The 23028-nt window shown below is 38.1% G+C and overlaps 1 protein-coding gene across 1 annotated transcript in view; it reads right to left on the bottom strand.

Annotated features, from left to right (window-relative positions):
- The window catches only part of ARHGAP21 (Rho GTPase activating protein 21), a 93297-nt gene that overhangs the window by 55350 nt on the left and 14919 nt on the right, over positions 1 to 23028 (bottom strand). The window contains exon 2 of the mRNA XM_087712609.1: positions 22233 to 22349. Within this exon, the coding sequence (XP_087568735.1) occupies positions 22233 to 22349 (117 nt within the window). The remainder of the gene's footprint in view (positions 1 to 22232; positions 22350 to 23028) is intronic.

Below are 23028 nucleotides of genomic sequence, written 5' to 3'. Positions count from 1 at the left end.
CTTTTCCAAAAATTGCAACCTATCTTTAAGAAGAGTTCTCAATAATCACTTTAATAGTTAAAAATAAATTAGTTAAGGCAGAAAGCACACTAAATACTCAGCTCACAATCAATTACTAAAGATTATGTCATACTGTAAAGAATTGGAGATGGAGTGCAGAAAAAGAAAGGGGAAAGAGTTTAGTTTCCTCCTTTTGCATAATGTAATTTTTCTTGCTTTATAAACTACTAAATATAATGAACAAACCTGACCACTCCAAGCGCAATAGAGGTTACATATCAAATTCCAGTTGTGGTTGATCATGCAGTCTAAAATCCTGAACTGGGCCATGACTGCCTATAGCGCAAGCTGCATCTCTCCTCTGACTCAGCTTTTGCCTGTGTAGTACTCAGATCTGCAAGCTATGCAGTGAAGAGATTCAGAAAAGAGGGCTATCCCTCCCCCCTCCCTGCTGCCAAATCAGCAATATTGATAACTGCAGAGTGTATTTAGAATGCAAAATGGTAGTGCCATATTCCACATTGATACAAAAGGGAAAAGGGGAAATCCCTGAATGTTTTGAGGTCATAAACTCCAGTGTAGCTGAGATCTCTTTATGCTCTTTACAACTGAATATATTAGAACTACGTGTAAATTAAGGCTGCAGTTCTATACATAATGTACTGCTACTAGCCGAAAAAAATATCTGTAGTGCAGCTCAGGATTGAACTGAGGAATCCTCTCTGAGGTTGGATGTTTGCTTGCAGATGTTTCATTACCTAATTAAGTAACATCTTTAGTGGTAGTGAGTGTATGGCTTGCTTTGTTGGCGTACCCATGTTGATGGTGGTTTTCTCCTTGGCAGTTCCTTGCTTGGAGTATTAGTTTCTACATAATACTCTTACATTAATCCCTTCTTAGTGATGGATACCTTGAGGATGTGTCCTGTTTTTTTTTATTCATAGCTTATTTATTATCTGATTTGAATGATGTATAAATATGGTCTATCATTATGTGGTTTATCTGAATGCCAAGCTTCCAGAAATACCCTAGTGTTTTTTGGAATTAGCTCGGCCCAGGATGCTCATGATTTCCCAGTTGAAACCATGGTTGAATCTATCCATGTGTTGTGAGATTTAAGAGTTTTCATTATGTCTTCTGACTGGTAGGTTGGTTTCTTGCATGTGCTAATCTTCTGCCTGGTTATTACTGAGATGCTTTTGATGTACGGTAGTGTTATCTTTCATGGCTTGTCTTGGTTATGCCAAAATGGCTTGACTAGCTAGACACTTTTTGATAAAGTTGTGTGGGTATCCATTTTTGGGAAGATGTACAGGTGATGTTTCTTTTTAATGGTTACTGCAATTTGTGCTCATCTGAATAATGGTCTCACATAGCTCCTCTTGTTGGAAATTGAGTTGTTACCTTGATAATGGAGCAATTGGATAGTGTGGATTGCATTTTGATAGATCCATGCTTTTCACTTGCCATCACTGAGAGAGTGAGCTTCCTTTACTTGTTCCAGTTCCTGGCAGTTCAAAACCATGTAAATGCAAGTAGATAAATAGTTACCACTTTTGGGAAGGCAACAGTATTTGATGCGATTTTGGCTTATTGTCATGCTGGCCACCTGACCACAGAACTGTCTTTGGAAAATGCTGGCTCTTCAGCTGTGAATCAGAGATGACTGGCAGTAGAAATCTTTACTTTTCTTACCTTTTTAACAAAAGGACGAGTTCTTTCATTCAAAAGGCAAGTTGCACTGCTTTGCAAATTAAAATATAGTCAATTTAAAAAATATTTTGTTGAAGAATACAGATATGTTCCTAAATGAGCCCAAAATTTATGTTGCCAAGCGAGACAATTATTACTGTATTTCTTGGACTATAATATGCACCGGTGTATAAGACGCACCAAGATTTCAAAGAGGCAAGTAAGGAAAAAAAGTTTTTGTAGTCCCCGGCCCCCAGAAGCACTCTGCAGGCTTCAGCAGGGCTGAGGGAAGGCAAAAACGTCCCTGTTTTTGTGGAAAATGGGCCGTTTTTGCCTTCCTCCAGCCCTGCTGAAGTCTGCAGAATGCTGCTGGGGCCTGGGGGAAGACAAAAACATCTCCAATTTTGCAAAAAAATACCATTTTTTCATCCAATTTTTGCAAAAATGGGATGAGGGGCAGGGCTTTGGGAGGCCAAAAATGGCTGTGTTTGGTACATAAGATGCACCAACATTTCCACGCTCTTTTTTGGAGGGGGGAAGGTCCATCTTATACTCCTAAAAATATGGTGAGTGAATTTTGCCTCATTGTATGATCTTTCTTGCCACAAATGTTAAGTGAATCATTTCAATTGTTAAGTTAGTAACACAGTTGTTAAGTGAATTCTGGCTTCCCCATTGACTTTGCTTGTCAGAAAGTGACAAAAGGTGATCACGTGTCTCCGGGACACAGCAACTGTCATAAGTATGATCCAGTTGCGAAGAATTTTGATTACATGACCAGGCTACAATGGTCATGTGTGAAAGATGATCATAAGTCAATTATAACTTTGAATAGTTACTAAATGAACTTTTATAAGTCAAGAACTATCTGTACTAATGTTTAATGTTTCTAAAAAAAATCAGAAAAAAGTTCAGTGTAGAGCTACTATTGAATAACTTATTCTAACATCTACATTTTATACAGACTTTTATAGACGGTATAGTTTTTTTGATCTTTCAGAACACCCCAAAGTGGACAGGACTAAACATCTTTTAGATGCATTTGTGGAGTTAAGGTGTAAAACAGGTGTCTAAACATAGCTGCTACTAAAGAAATTCATTTTAATCATAAATCTCCCAAAACACCTCTGAAAATTGTTCCTGATTGCATTCACTTTTGGAGTATGGCCTTTCATATGCAACATAAAAAGGCAATGGAATTTGTACACTCAAATAGGCTGTATTGGAAGAAAAACCGTAACTTTCTGCTTTCGATGTTAGTTTTCACAAATTGTTGCAATAGCATTTCTTTGCCTTGGCAATTATGTTTGCATAAGTGAATCATAGGTACTTCTCCTTTCATGAAGAGCATTTATTTTGACACTGACAGATACCCCAACTGTCAGCATCAAGCATTGTTGAGAGATAATGATACCTATAACAGTCTGCTTTTGCCTGTTTAAATCTAACTTCATAGTCACTTCCAACATGGCAAGTGCTTTCAATGAGGTGCTTTCCTAAAGTACTCCTTTAGAAATAAAGACCATAAACTGCATTCCTATTTAAAGTTCTTTATGCAGTAGTAATATCATAGATAGCTGAAAATAAATGATGAAGCTGGGCTTGATTTTTGAAAATGATACAGCAGGATGATATCACTTAAAAATCTGCTTTTTATTTCAGCAAAAGTGAAGATTAGTAAAGGTGGAATTATTCTTCCATTTTTTTCACACACAAAAAATACCCCACTAAATAAGTCAATGGGATACTAAAATTATTGGAAGGTTCCATTTTTTTGCCATTTTCCCCTTTTATTTTTCAACTGCTATAAGAACCGCAATCAAGCCAAGAATGTACATATGACAAATACTGCTGCATATTACAAATAAAACAACACTGATATCTGTAGCTCTTAAGAGGAACAGATTGAGGCTCTCCCATTAATAAGTGTAGTTTTGCAGTCCCTTAAGACTCCCAGGAATGGCAGACATCCTACTTGAGCAAGATCAAAAAGTCACTGCCTCCATTAAAATACCTAGGCTATGTTTGCCTTCTCTACCTGAATTGTTATAAACACAGATTGACAACGACTTCAGGATTTTGTTATTTATCTTTTCAAACCAGAGAATACAGTCTTGAACATATCTGAACATTACAGATCTCATCTGCTACAGGAAAAATTTTTACTAGTTGTTTCCAACTTCAGTACAAAAAAGGAGGCACAGGTACTGGTGAAACAGGTTATCCCTCTAAATGAAAGTCAAGAGTTCAGCAGGGAAAGCCATGGATTTGGATATAGGTTTAATAATACTAAGAGAGGACCCACGAATTAATCACACCCAACTAACTTACTGTCAATTTTATTGAGACTATTATATGAATAAGTAATTCTCGATCCAATTCAGCATATGCAAATTATTTTACTTCTATATACATTGAATTCAGAGGCTATGTAGCATTTTGCAACATTATATAGGCTAAAACAGGATGCCATTTCCAATGTTTACGACTTTAGAAAGATTGGAAGAATAGTCTAAGGAAAGAAAAAATAGTAAATGAGATTAACAAAGATGAAAGGTCTAGGAGAAACCTCTTAAAGAAGAGAAACAGCCTATGCTTGTTTCATTATTTTACTGGAATCCAAAATATTCAAATGTTACGATGATATTTTCGGATCATGAAAAAGTTATGAAAGACCTACAATCATAATTTCTGGATATCAATACTTTATACCCACACATACTGACAAGCAACAAAACAATTTACTGAGTAAGACAAAAAAAATACCAAAGCTCAACTGTATTATTTGTCCTTGCATTATAAATATATTTTATTACTACTATTTTAACATATTTTCATTCCCTACTAAGCTTGGACTTAATTAGTTAAATTCTCAAACATACAAAACCAAGTTTTTGGTATCTCTTTGCACCCAGAAATGTTGATATTATGCTCAGATTTACACAAACATATTAAGAGACAATAAGCATGTGATGTTAGGAAATCTTGCAAACAACTGAATGTGATCAATAATCTATAAAATGAGAGAGTGAAAATGGAATCCCAGCAGTCATGAGATGACTAATCTATAAATTGTTGACAATGGAACCAATTAACTATCAATTTGTTCTGCTGCTGTTTGAACAATGTCTTTCTCCCTCTTTTCAAAATGCTCAAAGATAAAAGCTTAGCTGCTTTGCTTCAGTAACCTCCTAAGTAAAATTTGTTCTATATATAAAATTATTCATGTTTTTTCACAGATAAATAAATTCGGAGTAAATCAAGCAGGATATAGAATTAATAGAAATCCAGATAAAAACCAAGCAGTAACTAAGTTAAAGAGAAATAATAGCATCTGCAAACTTCATTTACATATATAAGCAAACTTCAGTACCTTTTTTTTTTATTCAGAGATGATTGGGATTCTATATGTATTATGGTATCATTATTCAAAAGCTTGTAACTGATTCAAAATGATTGGGATTCTATATGTATTATGGTATCATTATTCAAAAGCTTGTAACTGATTCAAAATGTATACAGTTTGATTAGTATAGCCTATAGGGTCTACTGGTTCACTTGCCTTGGATTACCATGAGTTTCTATTAAAACAGGAATGAAAAATATGTGTTCAATATAATAGTGTTTAGTTTGCAAATCCTTTTGAATTTTGAATCAAGGCCAAGAATGATATTGACCATTTGTCTCCTTTTGGAGAAACTTAGGGAGTTGGGGATGGACGGCACAATTCTGTGCTGGTTACCTTTTTCCTCTGAGGCCACTATTAATATTAGCAGGAAGCAAGAGGTCCATCTCTCAGCTCCTGCTTAGTAGGATGCTGCAGGATTCAGTGCTTTCCTTTTTAACATTTACATGAAACTGCTGGGTGAGATCATCCAGCCTAATAGGATGAAGTATCATCAGTATGTTGATGATACCCAGTTATATATCTCTATCCCAGGTGAAGTGAATGATGCTGTAGACATTCTTTCACAGTGCCTGGGGGCTGGATGAAGAACAACAACTGAATCCTGGTAAGAAGGAGTGGCTGAGGGTAGGCCCCTCTGCCTCTGGACGTTTATTTGATCTTGGATAGGGTTACATTATTTTGGACATACCCAGTGTGTAATTTGGAGTCCTCCTGGACTCAGTTCTTAGTCAAAGAGCAAGTGGCTGCCATGGATTTACTCATCTCCAATATGTGCACAGTATCCCCTTTTCTGGATAGAGCCACTCATGCATGGCACGACAAAACCATGCTCCACTAAAGCGCGGCCGATTAAACCGCATCACTGACGTCATCAGCAGCGCAACAACAGCGACCGCGGAGAAAAAAGGGCGCTTTAAAAAGCGCTTTGAAAGCAAGCCGATTCAAGTTAAGGTAAGGGTTAGGGTTAGGTTAAGGGTTAGGTTTAGGGCTAGGTTAAAGGGTTAGGGTTAGGTTTAGCATTAGGTTAAGGGTTAGGGTTAGGTTTAGGGTTAGGTTAAGGGTTAGGTTTAGGGTTAGGTTTAGGGGGGTTAGGTTTAGGTTTAGGGGTTAATTTTAGCTTTAGCGTTCACAGCGTGCTTTTTTCGTCGTGCTGTGATGACGTCAGGTACGCGGTTTCGTCGAGCGCGCTTTAGTCGAACACATTTTTGTGGTGGAACCCCACTCATGACCTAGACAGCTCTTACTTGGACTATTGCAATAAATTCTACATGGGACTTTCCTTGAAAAGTATCTGGAAGCTTCAACTGATATACAATGTGGCTCTATGGGCAATTTGGGACACCCAAAGAATGACGCATATTTGTTGCATGAGCTGCATTGGGTGCCAGTCTGCTTCCTGATCCAATTCAAAGTATTATGAACTCCAAAAACCTACATTTTATGCAACCATATTACATACAGAACTGTCTTTGTCCTATTAAATCAGCCCAACCTACACAGCCAGGCAGGGAAGGTGTGTTGCGTGCCCCATCAGCCAAAGAATTCTGACTGACAGGATTCAGGAAGTGAACCTTCTCTGCTATTTCCCCCATCCTGTAGAATACACCCCACTCCACCCCGGAGAGGTGAAGCATGCCTGTTGGCCTTCCAGAAAGGCATAAAAATATGACTCTGCAGTCCTTGCTTGGGGTGAACAGAGGGACACATAGCCATTGGGTTGGTTAACACCCTGAACTTTCTCCCCATCTTTTAATTAATTTTTTAAATTAAATTTTAATTGTCCTTGCATCTTTTAAATTTTTATATATTGTTTTTTATTTTTAATATTTTATTTGTACACTGACCAGAGTCCCTCTGTGAGGGAGATGAGTGGCTTCAAAATCAGAAAAATAGATAGACAGACAGAGATAGCCTGTAATGGAACGTAGTGGGTGATCTTGGCAGAATGAAGGGAAGAGATGCTGTCTAGGAAACTATCAGACAGAAAAGGGATGATCGCCAGTGGCTTGATAGTTAGAGAAATTCAAACTTATGTTTGAATTGCATTTTGTAGAGGACAATAATTAATAATATTAGTAAATTCAGCCTGTGCTTTGCAACTACAGAGATCATTAGCTGCCACTGGAACTTAGCAGATTTCTACTTAAAAAGCATTAGAAAGTATGTATTATAAAACCATAGAACTGTGGAGTGTGAAAGGAGTGCGCCCCACCCACCTGTGCATGAGCGCACGACTCTCCTGTGCAAGTGCAGGCTCTGGAGGCGAAAAATAGCCCAATAGCCCAACCAAAAGTTCGGGAACAAACTTTCGGTTGACCTGTTGGACATGTTTTTCTCTCTCCCCAGGCTCCAGAAGCTTTCCTGAAGCCTGGAGACAGCAAAAATGGCCTCCCCCCGCCCTCCAGAAGGCTGAATATAACATGTGGTCAACACACACATGTTACACACAGCGCTGCAGCTGACGGCTGGCCTGCCATCTATGTGCCATAGATTTGCCATCACAGATCTAGCGTAACTCTGCACTGTGCAGGAAAAAGCAAACCTTCTTTGAAAGGTTGCTATCCAGCCTCATCTTAAACATATCTACATTTGGAGAACCCAGAATCAGTAGGTAAACTGTTCCTATAGAAAAATAATCATCCTATAAACCAGACCAATCCTAAACTGTGTTCAATTGACACTATTATAGGACTTTAAAAAGTCCTTTTCCAAATGCAAATCTAATCCCGCTTGTACAAATGCTGAACAATCAAGATCTCTTCTTTCTATAATTTTGTTCTTCTATATTTAAAATACTGTAAAATGCATGTGAATTGTGTCGTCAGTATACTTACAACAGTGAATATCACATAATTACCTATATGGGATAACTTACAACAAATGGCCACTCTTAGCCACCTGTGCCTGCCCACTCTGCCTCCAATAAAAGCCTCTCTTGTCCAGCTACTAAGATCTGTAGAAAAGATCTTTTTAAAAATGCTCCTCTGTCAGAGGCTCATCTTTCGAAAGCACAAGAGAGGTCTTCTCCGGGTTTTTCCCAGGCTATAGAAGTGCCTGAGAAATGGCTTTTGCCTGTCATGCTCAGCATTCAGGAAATATTTAACAATATATCCCTTTCACTAGACTCTTAATGATTAATATTTTAATTTCTTTTTTTCTCATTAATTTCAATCTATGTTTTTAACTATATATAAATTTTCTTAAAGCCATCATGGACTTTTATCAGAGTAGAAAGATGGCATTACAGTAAAACAAATACAATAGTATCCTATTTCTGTAAGATAACTTACGCTAATTAGAATAAAACAGGCCTTTTTAAAAATGAAAACCTGGGAACCTGTTGAGCATTACAGTAATGTTGGTTTCTAACTCCCATCAGACCTAACACATTAGCGTCCAAAGTTAGGAATTATGAGAATTGTCAACCTGTCAAGATGCAATATTATAGACATAGAGATGAGTACAGAAATTGATCATTAACACTAACAACACTAATAAGACAAAAGCTGCAGATTTTATTTAGCTCAAGGCAGTGTTTTCTGTTTATATCTCTCATAATATAAATTAGCCTCAAACTTCCATCTGATGATGTTTATGTTAAGGCTTCAGTCATCTTTCTATGATTTATTTAGTTAGGGAATTTATATTGCTGCCTAGTCATACATGGTGAGAAGGGGGAAACTAATATAATTCTTCTGTTTAATGTTTTATTAAATATTAATTTATAATAAATATTAGTATTTCATGACATATTAAATATTTTCAAGCGGTGCAAGTCAGAGTGCAGAGAAGAGCAAGAAAGATGATTAGGGGACTGGAGACTAAAACATATGAGGAACGGTTGCAGGAACTGGGTATGTCTAGTTTAATGAAAAGAAGGACTAGGGGAGACATGATAGCAGTGTTGCAATATCTCAGGGGCTGCCACAAAGAAGAGAGAGTCAAGCTATTCTCCAAAGCACCTAAGGGCAGAACAAGAAGCAATGGGTGGAAACTAATCAAGGAGAGAAGCAACTTAGAACTGAGGAGAAATTTCCTGACAGTTAGAACAATTAATCAGTGGAACAGCTTGCCTCCAGAAATTGTGAATGCCTCAACACTGGATGTCTTTAAGAAGATGTTGGATAGCCATTTGTCTGAAATGATATAGGATTTCCTGCCTAGGCAGGGGGTTGGACTAGAAGACCTCCAAGGTTCCTTCCAACTCTGTTATTGTATTGTATCGTATTGTATTGTAAGTCAGTCCTTGCATAGTGTAAGCTACAATTTGCCATATTACATTCATCATAACCTTAATTCATAGATAACTGCTAGCAGGCTAGGCAGAATATAAGTTTAATAAATAAATACAACCACAATTGAGCCCACATTTTTGGTTGCTAAGTGAGACATTTGTTAAGGGAGTTTTCTCCCATTTTATGACCTTTCTTGCCACAGTTGTTAAATGAACCTCTTCCTCATTGACTTTGCTTAGCAAAAGGTTGCAAAACGTGACCTTAGGATACAGCAGCGGTCATAGGTATGAACCAGTTGCCAAGCATCTGAATTTTGATCATATGATTATGGAGCTGATACAAAGGTTGTAAGTGTGAAACATGGTCATAAATCATTTTTTCTAGTGCCATTGTAACTTAGAAAGGTCACTAAATGGACAGTTGTAAGTTGAGGACTATCTTAAATAAATAAACAACCCCCCCCCCATCCATTTTAATCCCTGGTAGATTCTATATGCCAGCATGACTCCTATAGTTTCCAAAGAAACATTACAATAATTTAAAAGTAGCAATGAATGACATGTTTAAATAATAATAGCAAGGTACATAAAGGCAAAACCAAAAAGCTCTCTTAAGTAGTTCCATATTGCAAACTTCATAAAGGAAAGCAAGATCTGTGTTACTCCAAAGGCTTCCAATAAGAAATACTGCCATATATAAGGATTATTATTTTCACATTTGACATCTGAAATTTCTAAAACTATTCTCTGATGTTGTCCCTTCCTCTAGGGTTGAATATAAGAAGAAACATTATCATTTGACACCTTCACAAGTAGTCCTCATTTAATTACCACAATTGGGCCTTGAATGCTAGTCATAAATCATTGGTCATATGACCAGACTGGATTATACTGTTTTTATGACACTCATAAGGTTAGTCACCTAGTCATTAAGTAAACCATATTGTTGCTAAGCAAATCTTTCTGCTCTCACCCCCAGCAAATAAATGTATTTGACCGTGGGACATTACAAGTGGTTGTATGTGCGAGCTGGTTGCCAAACACCCGAAATGCAATCAGTCATAACTTCAAGGATGATTTTTGAATCTGTTGTAATTTTGAACAACCAATTGTTAAGCAAGAATTATCTATGAAATTTTAGAAGACAAGGATATTGCTATTATTATAAGTTAGAAAATCTAATGAGCATCTTAGTCTGATAAGACTCTGGAAGAAAACCCAAAATGCATTTTTTTTCCCATTTAGACTTAGTCTTAGACTTAGACTTTTATGATTTTTTTATGATTTTATTAAAATTTATATGCCGCCCTTTTCCCTGAGGGGACTCAGGGCGGCTTACAACCATTAGGGAGGGGGTACAATACAAAATAAACAATATGTAAACAAGATAAGTAGTAAAAACACGACATGCATTCTACATTCAACACTCGGGTGGGGCAATTGAGGGCTTATCCCCAGGCCTGTTGGGAGAGCCAGGTCTTAAGGGCTGCGCGGAAGGCCTGGACGGTGGTGAGGGTGCGTATCTCGACGGGGAGATCGTTCCACAGGGTTGGAGCTGCAACAGAAAAGGCTCTCCTCCGTGTAGTCGCCAGTCGACATTGACTGGCGGATGGAATTCGGAGGAGGCCCAGTCTGTGCGATCTAATTGGTCGGAGGGAGGTAATCGGCAGAAGGCGGTCTCTCAAGTACCCAGATCCACTACCATGGAGTGCTTTAAAGGTGGTCATCAGTACTCTGAAGCGCACCCGGAGACTGACAGGTAGCCAGTGCAGCTCGCGGAGGATGGGTGTAACGTGGGCGAACCGCGGTGTGCCCACTATCACTCGCGCGGCTGCATTCTGGACTGACTGCAGTCGCCGGATGCACCTCAGGGGCAACCCCATGTAGAGCACATTGCAGTATTCCAGCCTAGAGATCACAAGGGCTCGAGTGACTGTTGTGAGAGCCTCCCGATTCAGGTAGGGTCGTAACTGGCGGACCAGGCGAACCTGGGCAAATGCCCCCCTGGTCACAGCTGACAGGTGATGATCGAGAGTCAGCTGTGGATCCAGGAGGACTCCTAAGTTACGAACCCTATCTGAGGGGTATAAAATTTGACCCCCCAGCCTGATAGGTGGAACATTAGCCGAATTATTGGGAGGGAAACACAACAGCCACTCGGTCTTGTCCGGGTTGAGTACCAGTTTGTTAGCACTCATCCAGTTCCTAACGGCCTCTAACTTTAGACTAACTTTATTGTCACCTTTAATATACACTAATTGGCATACACTAAATGAACTTTCATTGCATACAGCTCTCAAAGGGTCACCACCTCCAATTACATAAATTTCCTGTGCATACACTTTCTAGTTTATTATTTTATCCAACCAAACTATTCTCCAGAATAATATTTATCTGTGACACACAGATTGAGACAAAATTCCCAAAACTGTTTTTTACAACTATACACCTGTAGCTATATAATAGTTAGGATATATTACCCAATTTGCCCCTCCTCTGACCAAGAATATTTAGAATAGGTAAAACATTCAGTAATGCTAAATCACATTGATAGAGATTCAGAAAAGAGTAAAATATCATTGAGCTATCCTCCAATTAGCTGCTAAGATTGCATAAACAAATGCTTACTTTAGCTATCTTTCCCATAATTATAAGACATGAGAAGAATAAGATGACTATATTATACATATGATTCGGAGAGTATACTTGGACCACAGGTAGGCATTAAACTAATTCAGGAACTGCATATAATTAGAATGGGTTTTAAAAAAAAGAAAAAAGAAAAAAAATAGCATATGCTCAAGAATTGTAGCACTGGTGTGGTCCATCACATCTACTAGTTACCAAGCTATCATCAACAAAGTAGAACCATTCTAAGATCAGTTCCAACTTCAATATATTTGGGCAAAGTTAAATCTATACAGTCCAGTGCATATACTTGGAAGACCAAAAGTATCATAGGAGAATTCCCTCTACAAATGTCTATACATAAACGTATATTTAACAAAGCATCTATAAATTGGATTACTGACTAGCTGCAATCAAGAGGCAAAAGCAAAAAACAAAATTTGGAAAAAACAATTCAAGAAACAAGAAAAACCTATTTTTCCATTACATGAATTATAATGAATTACATGAAATATAATTATGTCAATATATAGTGGCAATATGTAGAAAAGATTATTTTGCTATCCCACAAAATTATTTTGTCATCACTGCTTTTTGAATTTCACAGTTGCTGTTGTGATGAGCAATGTCATTATCTGGATAATAAGAACGTGTTTAATAAGTCTAAAGCTTTAGGGTACTGAATCTGGACTTTTGTGTGGGCAGAAATGAAAAACTGGAGCAACTGAAGAGGGAAAAGAGCATTGCTGTCTGAGCAAAAACCAGACTTTTTTTCTCTTGAGGAAGAAGATGTTTTGCTTCTCATTCAAAAATCTTTCTTGGATTCTTTATTTCTTGGATGAGAAGCGAAATGTCTTCGTCTTCCTCAAACAGTCCAATTGTCTTTTGAAAAAGCACCTTTGAGACAACTATGACCTGGATGACTGAGAATCTCCACAGACATTCAGCCTTCTAGCAGTTAACCACAGACAAGAGCTTCAAGATGCCCATGGCAGCCTTTTCTAACCCAAGAGCCACACTAGAGGCACAAAATTTCATGGATTCCAGATAAATACCTTTGATTTAATTTAATTCAAATACAATGAATATGATCATTTCACTGTATTTAATAATCCCCCCCCCCCCCATGTCTCAGTAAAATTACAGTTTGGCAATAGCTTTTGTAAGGTTTCTATAGTCAAATGTAAAGCTTAGTGGTTGTGATGCAGCTCTTGGTCTTAGGTTGCACGCCCATTTTATAATCACATTAACTTTCCTCATATGATTTAATAATACTGTTTATTAAAGCAAACAAATAATATGCCCACAGGTGCTTCTTTGTCACAGCTGGCTTTCCTTAGAAATTAAAGAGTCAAAGACTAAAGCTTACCTATTGAAAATATTATTTCATTACCACTTATGTTTAAAACATGAACTAGTTATAACATCAGACAACACCCCTCAAAATCCATTTCCATTACTTATTAGAAAATAATTATCATTTTAACATCTGGCTTCAAAAATGTGTGTAGAACTATATTATCTTTACAAGATCTTTACCAAACTGCTGCAAAAGGAGTAAACATTATCAGACTGGAACTATAAACTCAGTCAAAAAACTAGAATGCTTTTGTCTATTAACTACATTTCCAAATGTCTTGTTATTAAAAATATGTCCTCCCAAAATAAATGTGTATGCGCTAAAAATGTTGCACTTCGATGTACATTTACTTGGGAAGAAGTCCCACTGAACTCAGGAGGACTTGATTCTGAGTAAACATTGTAGAGACTTGGGCTGAAAGTTTTAAATTTGCCAAAATCCACTTAAAATATGCAGTCCAGGAAATATAATCAGCTCCACAGGGGCACATCACTCTTTCAGCAAATCCAAGTGAGGAATGTACAGTGCAAAGTTAGTTTAGAAGTAGAGCCAGGGCTCATTTGATTGCTGGAGAACTCAGTACAGAAAGAAACTATTTGAGTTATTGCACAACCCTACCTTTAAACCAGCTTTAAAATGACAGAAATATATTCCAACTAGTAATGGAAATATTTGTTTACCAAAAGCATCTTTCCAGTATGGTAATGATTCTAGTCTATATCCTATTTGCTGTGCTCAATACGGCACGTAGAGAACCTGTCATATAACTTGCATATTAAGTAGACATAAATGCAATAACTATTTCAAGAATCATCCAGCCAGCACAGGCGATTTGTAATTGGACTAGATTCCAAAGTGACATCTAATTTATTGCTCAGCAACCAGGCAAAAGAAATTAAAAACAAGACTTCTATTTTTAAGAAGTTAAAATAGTGAAAATGTGCAAGTTTAAAGTCTTACATAGAACTGCCCAAATTCAGTAATAAATATGCAAGGTTTTACTATAGTCAAATTATTACTTAGTCTTCCCCCAGAAATGGATTAGAATTCACATAACATCAACTTTACTTGAACCGTGAAAAGTGAACCTATTTATTATCCTGATTGTACTGGAGAAATATAATGGAAAAGGCTAAGTTCAGAATATATCCAGGAGTTCTCCAGGAGTTCTCAAACTAGGAAGTGGGCAGAGGAATCATGGTACATATACCCAAAGCTACAATTATGATAGAATTCTCTTCTATTGGCCTGAACAGTGGAAAAGGAAGCAACTACTGTAAGTAAGGATGTTCTATAGCTGTTTAGAACAATTAGCAAGAACTGATTCAAAATATAAGAGAGACTGTATCAAAATACATAAATCCACATTTTATAAGTTACACAAAAATAGGCATGCTTTTTCTTCTCCTTAAAATTGGCTTTAAGGGTTTTATAGTTTATTTACTATGAAAAGGAAAAAATATAATTTTTTTTAGTTTAGGAAATTATGAAAGTTTACTGCATCTTTATTCTGAAATATAGATTAAAATATAATTATTAAAAATGGCATATTTTCTTGCTCAACTCTAAATCCAACAAAATCATGAGTACTGTAATTACAATTTATATATTGTTTTAGGGGATCATGGCAAAACTCATGATACATATGCCAATAGATATTGGAAATCTGATTCCAAGAAAATCTCATTTGAAAGAAAGGTGTAAAATAAAAAGGTCAAGAAGACTGATTTGTTAAGAGAGGAGCAAATATTTGTATAAATAGTCTTTGGGGTATGACCATTTGTTCAGTGATTGTTTAAAGCTACAATGGTGCTCAACAAATGACGGTTTTAACCAATCCTTGAAGTTCCAGCTGTCCCAGGACCCCCACAATCATGATCTGGGTGCTTGACAATCCATTAATTTATTAATCCTTGCATCACCTTGTGATACTGTCACTGCCATTTACAGCTTTCCACAAAGTTAATGGGGAAGCTTGCAGAAAGATGTAGTCCTAAGTGTTAATTGATTGTCAAGCACCCAGATCATGATTGTGGGGGTGCTGGGACAGCTGGAACTTCAAGGTTTGGTTAAAACTATCATTTGTTGAGCACCTTTGTAGCTTGGAAAGCTTTCAGTAATGTGTAATATAGTATCTTTACATAACTGAACTGGAGCTCTATAATGAAGCACCTCAAAGGTTCAGGGTTGTGGGATTTCTAACCACATTTTGAAGTTTAAACCATTATCCAGCAGCTGTGGCTATCAATTCCCTGCCCCTTTCACCTTCTGGTAACCAAAACATCCAGTTCCCATTATATGCTACTGATAGCTTACAGTATATCTATAAAATGAATACAGTAAGAAGTAGTTTGACTTCATAGAACAATAGGGTTGAAAGGATTCTCAGATAATAACTGATAGATGAAAAGCCAGCTTCTGTTTAAAGATTTCCACTGAAGCAGACTGATCCTCCTGGCATCCATGCTAAAGCTATTTCTTTATAGTTTTAATCCATTCTCCTCTCCTCTGAGGTGGAGGGGGGGAAGTCTGGACCAGTGGTGGGTTCCTATTGTTTTGGACTGGTTCAGCTGCTGGAACCAGCAACTGCCACGCTCCCGAACCGGTTCCCTGGGTGGTGCCATAGGCACCGCCATCTTGTTTTTCACTTCTGCACATGTGCAGAACAATTTTAATTGCATTGTGCATGCATGCACAGCATGCACACAAGCAAACCAGCAGTAATGCCTGCCGGAACCCACCCCTGGCATGGACCCTCTTCTGTATGTTCTTCTCATATTTGAAGACTGCTATGAGCTCAACATAACTGAAAATTTTAACCATACCTTTTTGGGCCAGGCTCCCAAATTTCTCACCCTCATGGTACTACTTTCTTTCTGATCAATTTTAGAATATTATATTATTCTTTTTCAAATTTCATCTTTTTACGGTAAATCTTTTTCGCTCTTCTCAGAGGTATTAGACAACCAGTGACGTGCAGTCAGGGGAGGCAGAGCCTCACCACTGTCATCATGAAAAGAAAAAAAAATGTAAAAGGAAAAAGGCTGAGCTAGTTGCTGCCAGAGTCACGGTGGATGAATCTGCTTAGTGCTTAACTGTTTTAAAAAGCCTCTAAAAAAGCGCCCTCTACAGAAGGTGGCAGGAGAACCATGTGCCTCATTTAGTCTGACTTTATGATCTCTCGAACAGAGTTAAGCAAGGGTTAAAAGCCGAAAAATTCCTTATGTAGATGAGGCATGTGGTTCTCTTGCCTCCTCCTGTAGAGGACATTTTTAGAGGCTTTTTTAAACAGATAAGCAGAGTCATCCATTGGGGACTCTGGCAGTAGCTAGCCCAGCTTGACCTCAGCAGCTCTTGCCTTTTTCCTTTTACATTTTTACATTTTCATGATGGCAGGCAAGAGCAGAGTTGAAATCCTCTGTGAAACAGCTAGAAAAGGTATGTGGGTCGGAGGGAGGGGGAGGAATTCAAAATTAATGTAATTTGTAAGTAATTGTAAATAATTTGTTTGTGTGTGTGTGCTTGTGTTGTGTTTCTCTCAATTTGAGAGTTTGTTTGAGAGTGAAGAGAGGGAAGGGGATAGGAGTCGGAGAGGCAGGGAGGGCAGCCCGCTAGCTTTCTTTCTCTGTGTCCACGGCAGCTCACCAGCAGAGGCGGGTCTTTTGCCCGCCTCTGCTGGCGGACTGCCGCTTTCTTTTGCCCAGAGGTGGGCAGTTCAGGTGGGCTGGCAGGCTGGCGCTTTCTTTCTTTTGCCCAGAGGCTCAAGCAGGTGAAAAGTTGTCAGAGCTCAAGCAGGTGAAAGAAAGAAAATGCCTTAGAGAGTGGGGTGTCAGGGGAGAGGAGAGAATGCCTGAGCATTCTCTCCTCTCCCCCGACACCCCACTCTCTAAAGCGCTTTCTTTCGCCCGCCTGTCAGAGCTCAGGTGGGCGAAAGAAAGTGATTGCCTCACCAGCCATAAACCTCACCGCACGTCACTGTAGCCAACCTACCAATCTTCAGTATTATGTCATAAGTTAACTGATGAGCATCTCTTTAATTCCCTCCCCAAAGTAAGTGGGTTACCATTTGGTCATGAACAAGATGATAAGTAAAAGAAGAGCCAGTTTAGTCTAATGGTTAAGGTAGCAATCCAAAAACTGGGAGACCATGGCTGGAGTCTGGAGTCCAGCCATAGGCATAAAAGTCAGTTGGATGACACTTTGGATCACTCAGTCTCTCTCAGTTGAATCCACTTCATAGGGTTGTTGAGAAATAGAGGAGGAAGGAATATTAGATGTATTTATCACCTTGAGTTATTTATAAAAGCAATATAGACAGGAGTTTTATGGTACCTCACACAAAACTTTCCTCTAAACCGAAGCCATTAACAATCACTCTTTTGAATTTTGAATCTGTTCAATACAGTAAGGACTAGTTGATGTCTTATTTTTTTTAAAAGGAATCTAACCAGAGAGATTTTGCCCAAATCCAGATCTATTATGTCTAATGCACTTTCAAAGATTTCTATTCTGATTTTTAAAACTGTAGGAGGTGGAAAAAAGATTCATTAAACTGAGAAATCAACCTATCCTTCTCCCCAATAGCTCTAAACATTCAACAGGTTATATTACGTAACAAATAAGTATTCGAGGAAATGTTTGGTGTAAGAAAATATGCATGAATCTGACAGAGTGTTTAAAATAATGAGTTGCTAGTTTTATGATCTAACAGATTAAAGTTCACTTCTTAAATAATTTAGTTTAATCAACCTGGAGCTGATGACAGTGATTCATCTCATTACTCTATGTTAGAGGTGAAAGGGCCTCTTGCTGTTTGACACAGTCTGGGTGAGGTCTTGATAAGCTAGGTGTGCCAACATTAACAATAGAGCCTGCATAGCTATTCATCCATAAAATATGTAAAAATCTGAATAGATTATGGCCTAGAATTTGCAGATATAACATCACCAAATTTTCCAAAAATGCTGACATACTTTGCAATACTGAAGATATGATATTACTGAGGGTAAAGGTAAATTGTGTTTTACTTGGACATTCAAAATCACTGAATTCTTCAAGAAAAATCATGGTCTCTGGGCAATATAGAGGGTAAAAATGTAAATTTATTTTTATACTCTGTTTTTGTTTGATCCAATTTAACTAGTATTGAGATGGCTTCCAAGTGCAATATTTGATATTTTAAAAGCAACCACATTTATAGCTAGTTCTTTACTTATTCCAAGTAAAAATGGATGTTGTTGCCTTTTAACTAGACCACATGTATATATTAGGCATAAAATATGATAGATTCACAAATCAAACATAGTAGCACTTTTAACTGTTAATTTCATATGTTGTTTGTTTTGTATCCCACCTTCATTATTTTTTACAAATAAATCAAGGTGGCAGACATATCCAACACACCTTCTTCCTTCTATATCTCCCAAACAACAACCCTGTGAGGTAGAACAAGGGGAGACAAAAAGATTGACCTAAAGTCAACAATTGCCAAGTTCTTGTTCTGTGAATAGTAAATTCACTGAAATTATTACATCAGCATAAAAACTAAAATATGCCATTTAACATGAAACCTACTTGATCTCTGAAATAATTAGCTCCATTCTGAACAAAATAAGCTTTTGATTAATCATCTAAATTACATACTTTTAAATGTCAATAACTCTTGTATTCAATATTCTTGAATAATATCTATAAAAGGGAAGGCCTCCCATGTTTTATTCAAGGTGCTTCAGGGAAACTAATTTATTTTTTTATTTTTTTATAACTGCTTTTATGTTGCTTTAACTGGCAAATCTAAGAAGTTAAAGCTAGTGTAGCTATAAGCCTGGTACCCGCAGCACCAAGTAGATGTACAGGCCAGCGCTAACAGTCCAAAGGTGGCAATGGGCGAGATGGCACAGGAAGCACGGCTCCACTGATGGCTGCTCGCAAAGGGGCCCTGGCAGCCTGGAAGTCCAGAAGGGCAGCTGAGAGCAGCGCTCCCAAGAGCGCTACAAACAGCCCCCATGGGGCCAGCAGCAACAGTGGCAGCCATTTGGTGGCTAGGATGGGGCCCACCGCAGCCGAGAAGTGTCCCAGCAGCACTGGGGTAAAAGGCAGGTTAGGTGAAAAACACCCTGCCGACCAGGCACTGAAGTGCTGCTGGTGCCGCTGCAAAAAGAAATGCAGGGTAAGAAAAATAGTTTGTGGGACTACTTAAAAAAAAAAAAGTTCTGACCTGCCAACTTCTCACGAAAAAAAACAAACATCTCCTGAAGTTGGAAGGTCTGAACTATTATGTTTACCGTACTCCCACAGACTACCAGTAGTTTTCTTGCCCTATAGGTGGCGGTGGAGAACGGAGCTGTAAAGCAGGTTAATGAAGAGATGTGGCTGCCCTGTGGGTGTGAGAGGGTGAGGGACCATCAGCCTACATGAGCATGCCGCCTCTTCTGCTGGCCATGCCCATCCCCTGGTGGTTATTTTTGGGGTAGGGCTTACATTAGGTCCAATCCAAAAAATCAGGCCAAGGCTTATTTTCAGGGTGAATCTTATTTTCAGGAAAATGCAGTATAATTAAACCTTCAACAAATTATACAATAATCATACACAATAATAAGCATCATATGAAACTTACAGTCAGTTGTATCTTTTAATGATGCTCTTTAAATTCTATTTTTGTAATATTTTTATTACACTATAGAATATAAATAAAAGCCTTATATAGTAACGGTAATGATTAAAATGATATAGGCAGTCCTTGAGTTACAACCATAACTGGAACCATAATTTCTATTGTTAAGCAAAGTTTTGTTAAATGCCCTGTGCCTGATTTTATGACTTTTTTTGCCATGATTGTTAAGCAAATAACTAAAGTTAAGTGAATCATACGATCATTAAGTAAGTCTGGCTTCCCCATGACTTTGCTCATTGGAAGCTGTCTGAGAAGATCACGTGATCTTGGGATGTTGCAATGATCATAATGCATGCTGGTTGCCAAGCACCCAAATTTTGATCATGTGCTTACAGGGATGCCACAATAATAATTGGGGATGCCACTGTGATCATAGTGAGGACTGGTTATAAGTCATTTTTCAGTGTAACTTTGAATGGTCACTAAATGAATGGTTATAAATCAAGGACTAGCTGTATTTAAAATTTCTATCAATGTAAAATATGATTTCTGATATGTAAATGGCAGAGCATTGCTTAAATTGTATAACTGATCCTGAATATAATATTGAGAAACTGAAAGGTATATTCCAGAGATAGATTCCTACTGGTTCGGCCGAATAGATAATAACTTGGCTGGACATGTGACCGTACCACCATCTTTATTTTCTGTTCTGCACATGCATTGAAAAAATGCATTCCCCCCCCCCCATTTTTTAATGGTGTGCGCATGCCAGACCCAGAGAGGTCCCAGAGATGGGCTGGGTTTTTTGCAAAAACAGAGGCATTCTTGTCTTTCCCACTCTCCAGAAGCACGCTTCAGGCTTCAGCAGGGTTGGGGGAAGGGAAAAATTCTCCTGTTTTTGCAAAAAAATGAACCATTTTTTGCAAAAGGAGGCATTTTTGCTTTCCCCAGCCCCTAGAAGCACTCTGCAGGCTTCAGCAGGACTGGGGAAAGGCAAAAATGCCTCTGTTTTTGCACAAAAATGGCCCATTTTATGCCCTTTTTTCACAAAAATGGGGGTGCTTTTTTTCCTTCCACCAGCCCTGCTGAAGCCTGCAGAGTGTTCCTGGGGGCTGGGAAAGGCAAACACTTTTTTTCCCCTTACTGGGTAGTTTGAAAGTGCTTCCTTAGCTCTAGCAAGACTGGAGCCCACCCCCCATCAAAACTTTGTGCCACCGTTTCAGTTTGCATGGCTTGGTAAGGGGGTCATGTGACTGAGTGTGCATGAGTGATGTCAAGTTGGCCATGCCCACTCAGTCACTTGCCCCATCTAGCCACACCCACTGAACTGGTAGTAAAAAAATTTGAAACCCACCCCTGGAATACTCAATTAGTTTATAAAATGAAAAAGAGGGGGGGGGGGCTGAATATTAAATATTTATTAGTGCTTAGCAGTTCTTTTTCACTTTCTCTTTTAATATAAATTACAATACAGTGGTATTAAGCTCAAAGATCCAAAAGCCAGGTTTTTTTACACCTTTCTGAATATTAACTTTGAGAATGCTATTCTTGTTTCAAGTTCTACAGGATGGGAACTCTTAACAGAGAACATTGGAGTATAGTACCTAATTAGTACAAATGTAAACATAACAAGCATAAACCCAAGAACACCAAATAAATAACAAAATAAGGGGAAATAAATATTTCCCCCCCTCAAATCTCCACAGAAAAATCAGTAAGAAATATTAAAGCTTTAATCTGGGTGAAGGTGAAATCTGATATGAAAAAAATTCTGTAACAAGGACATCTCATTAGTAAAATAAACCAATAGAGAGTGAACTTTTTCGCAGCTATCCATTTCACCCTTAAAAGCTACATAGTAGGGTAGTATTTGTTTAAGCACAGCTTTGGGAATAATTGCTGTCTAAAAGAGACAGAAAAATTATTACCAATCAAATATTGAAAAATCCAGTGCTGAAGCATAATTTTATTTCCAACACCTCATGATTATCAAAGTAATTTGAAGTACACAGTAGTTATTTGATAATTGACTATAAGTCAATTAAAAGTCCAATTGGAAAAAATCAAAGGCTATATCTCAGATATTTCAGAGATGTATTGGCCAATATAATTATAATATTCAATGAATTAATCATTTGGTTTAGATCAGGTGTTCCAGTCTAGTACCCTTAAAGCTGACATTCTGGATGCAAGATCCAAGGGCTGCGTGACAGGATGACCTCCTGTTATTTGCCATAGCTGCTGTCCACTTAGCAGTTTGAAAGCATGCAAATGTGAGTAGATAAATAGGTACCATTTTGGTGGGAAGGTAACACCATTCCGTGCATCCTTGGCATATGCCACATGACCACGGAAATGTCTTCGGACAATGCTGGCTCTTCGGCTGTGAATCAGAGATGAGCATCGTCCCCTAGAATCGGACACAAATGGACAGGGGAAACCTTTATCTTTACCTTTCCCATATTATATACTTAACAGAACAATTATACTTGTACCTTTGGATAAATATACCTATTTATAATGCAACGCCTCTCCTGTTCCTATAATAAAAAAACCATTAACACTTTGGTTAAATATGCACATAAGTGATATCTTCAATCACTAGCATTTTAAGCTGCTAGTAAGACATAAATCATGATGCTCCTTAATAAACTTCCACATTAACCTCCAACTGATGACATCATTATGAAAAGAGTAAATATAAAAAGAATCAGACTTTGGAGGAACACAGTAAAAAGACATATTTGTGAATAAGACATTAGTTAGCAAACGTCAATGTATACATAAAGAGCACCAACAGTTTGGTATAATGCTTAAACGGTGCCCTAAAAACCAGAAGGGCTTAAACCAATCAACCTAGCCTGGGTGTCAGCAACCCGCGGCTCCACAGCCACATGCAGCTCTTTCGTCCCCCTGCTGTGGCTCCCTGTTGGCTGAACCCATCAATGACTGGCCCCGCCCCTTGCTCTCCTCTCCCAGTCACTCCTCACCTGGCCTGAGAAGGATTGACAGCAGTGGATGGAGACTTGCTTCATATTCCAGAGTGAGAGTGAAGAGCCCCTGTACTTGCTAGGTTTCGCGGGCACTTC

The sequence above is a fragment of the Thamnophis sirtalis genome, unplaced genomic scaffold (genome assembly GCF_051295495.1).
Source record: "Thamnophis sirtalis isolate CommonGarterSnake01/CBP01778 unplaced genomic scaffold, rThaSir2_p1.2 scaffold_4, whole genome shotgun sequence".
Taxonomy (NCBI): Eukaryota; Metazoa; Chordata; class Lepidosauria; order Squamata; family Natricidae; genus Thamnophis; species Thamnophis sirtalis.
The sequence above is the reverse complement of the archived record's forward strand: the minus strand, read 5'-3'. Positions and strand labels throughout refer to the sequence as shown.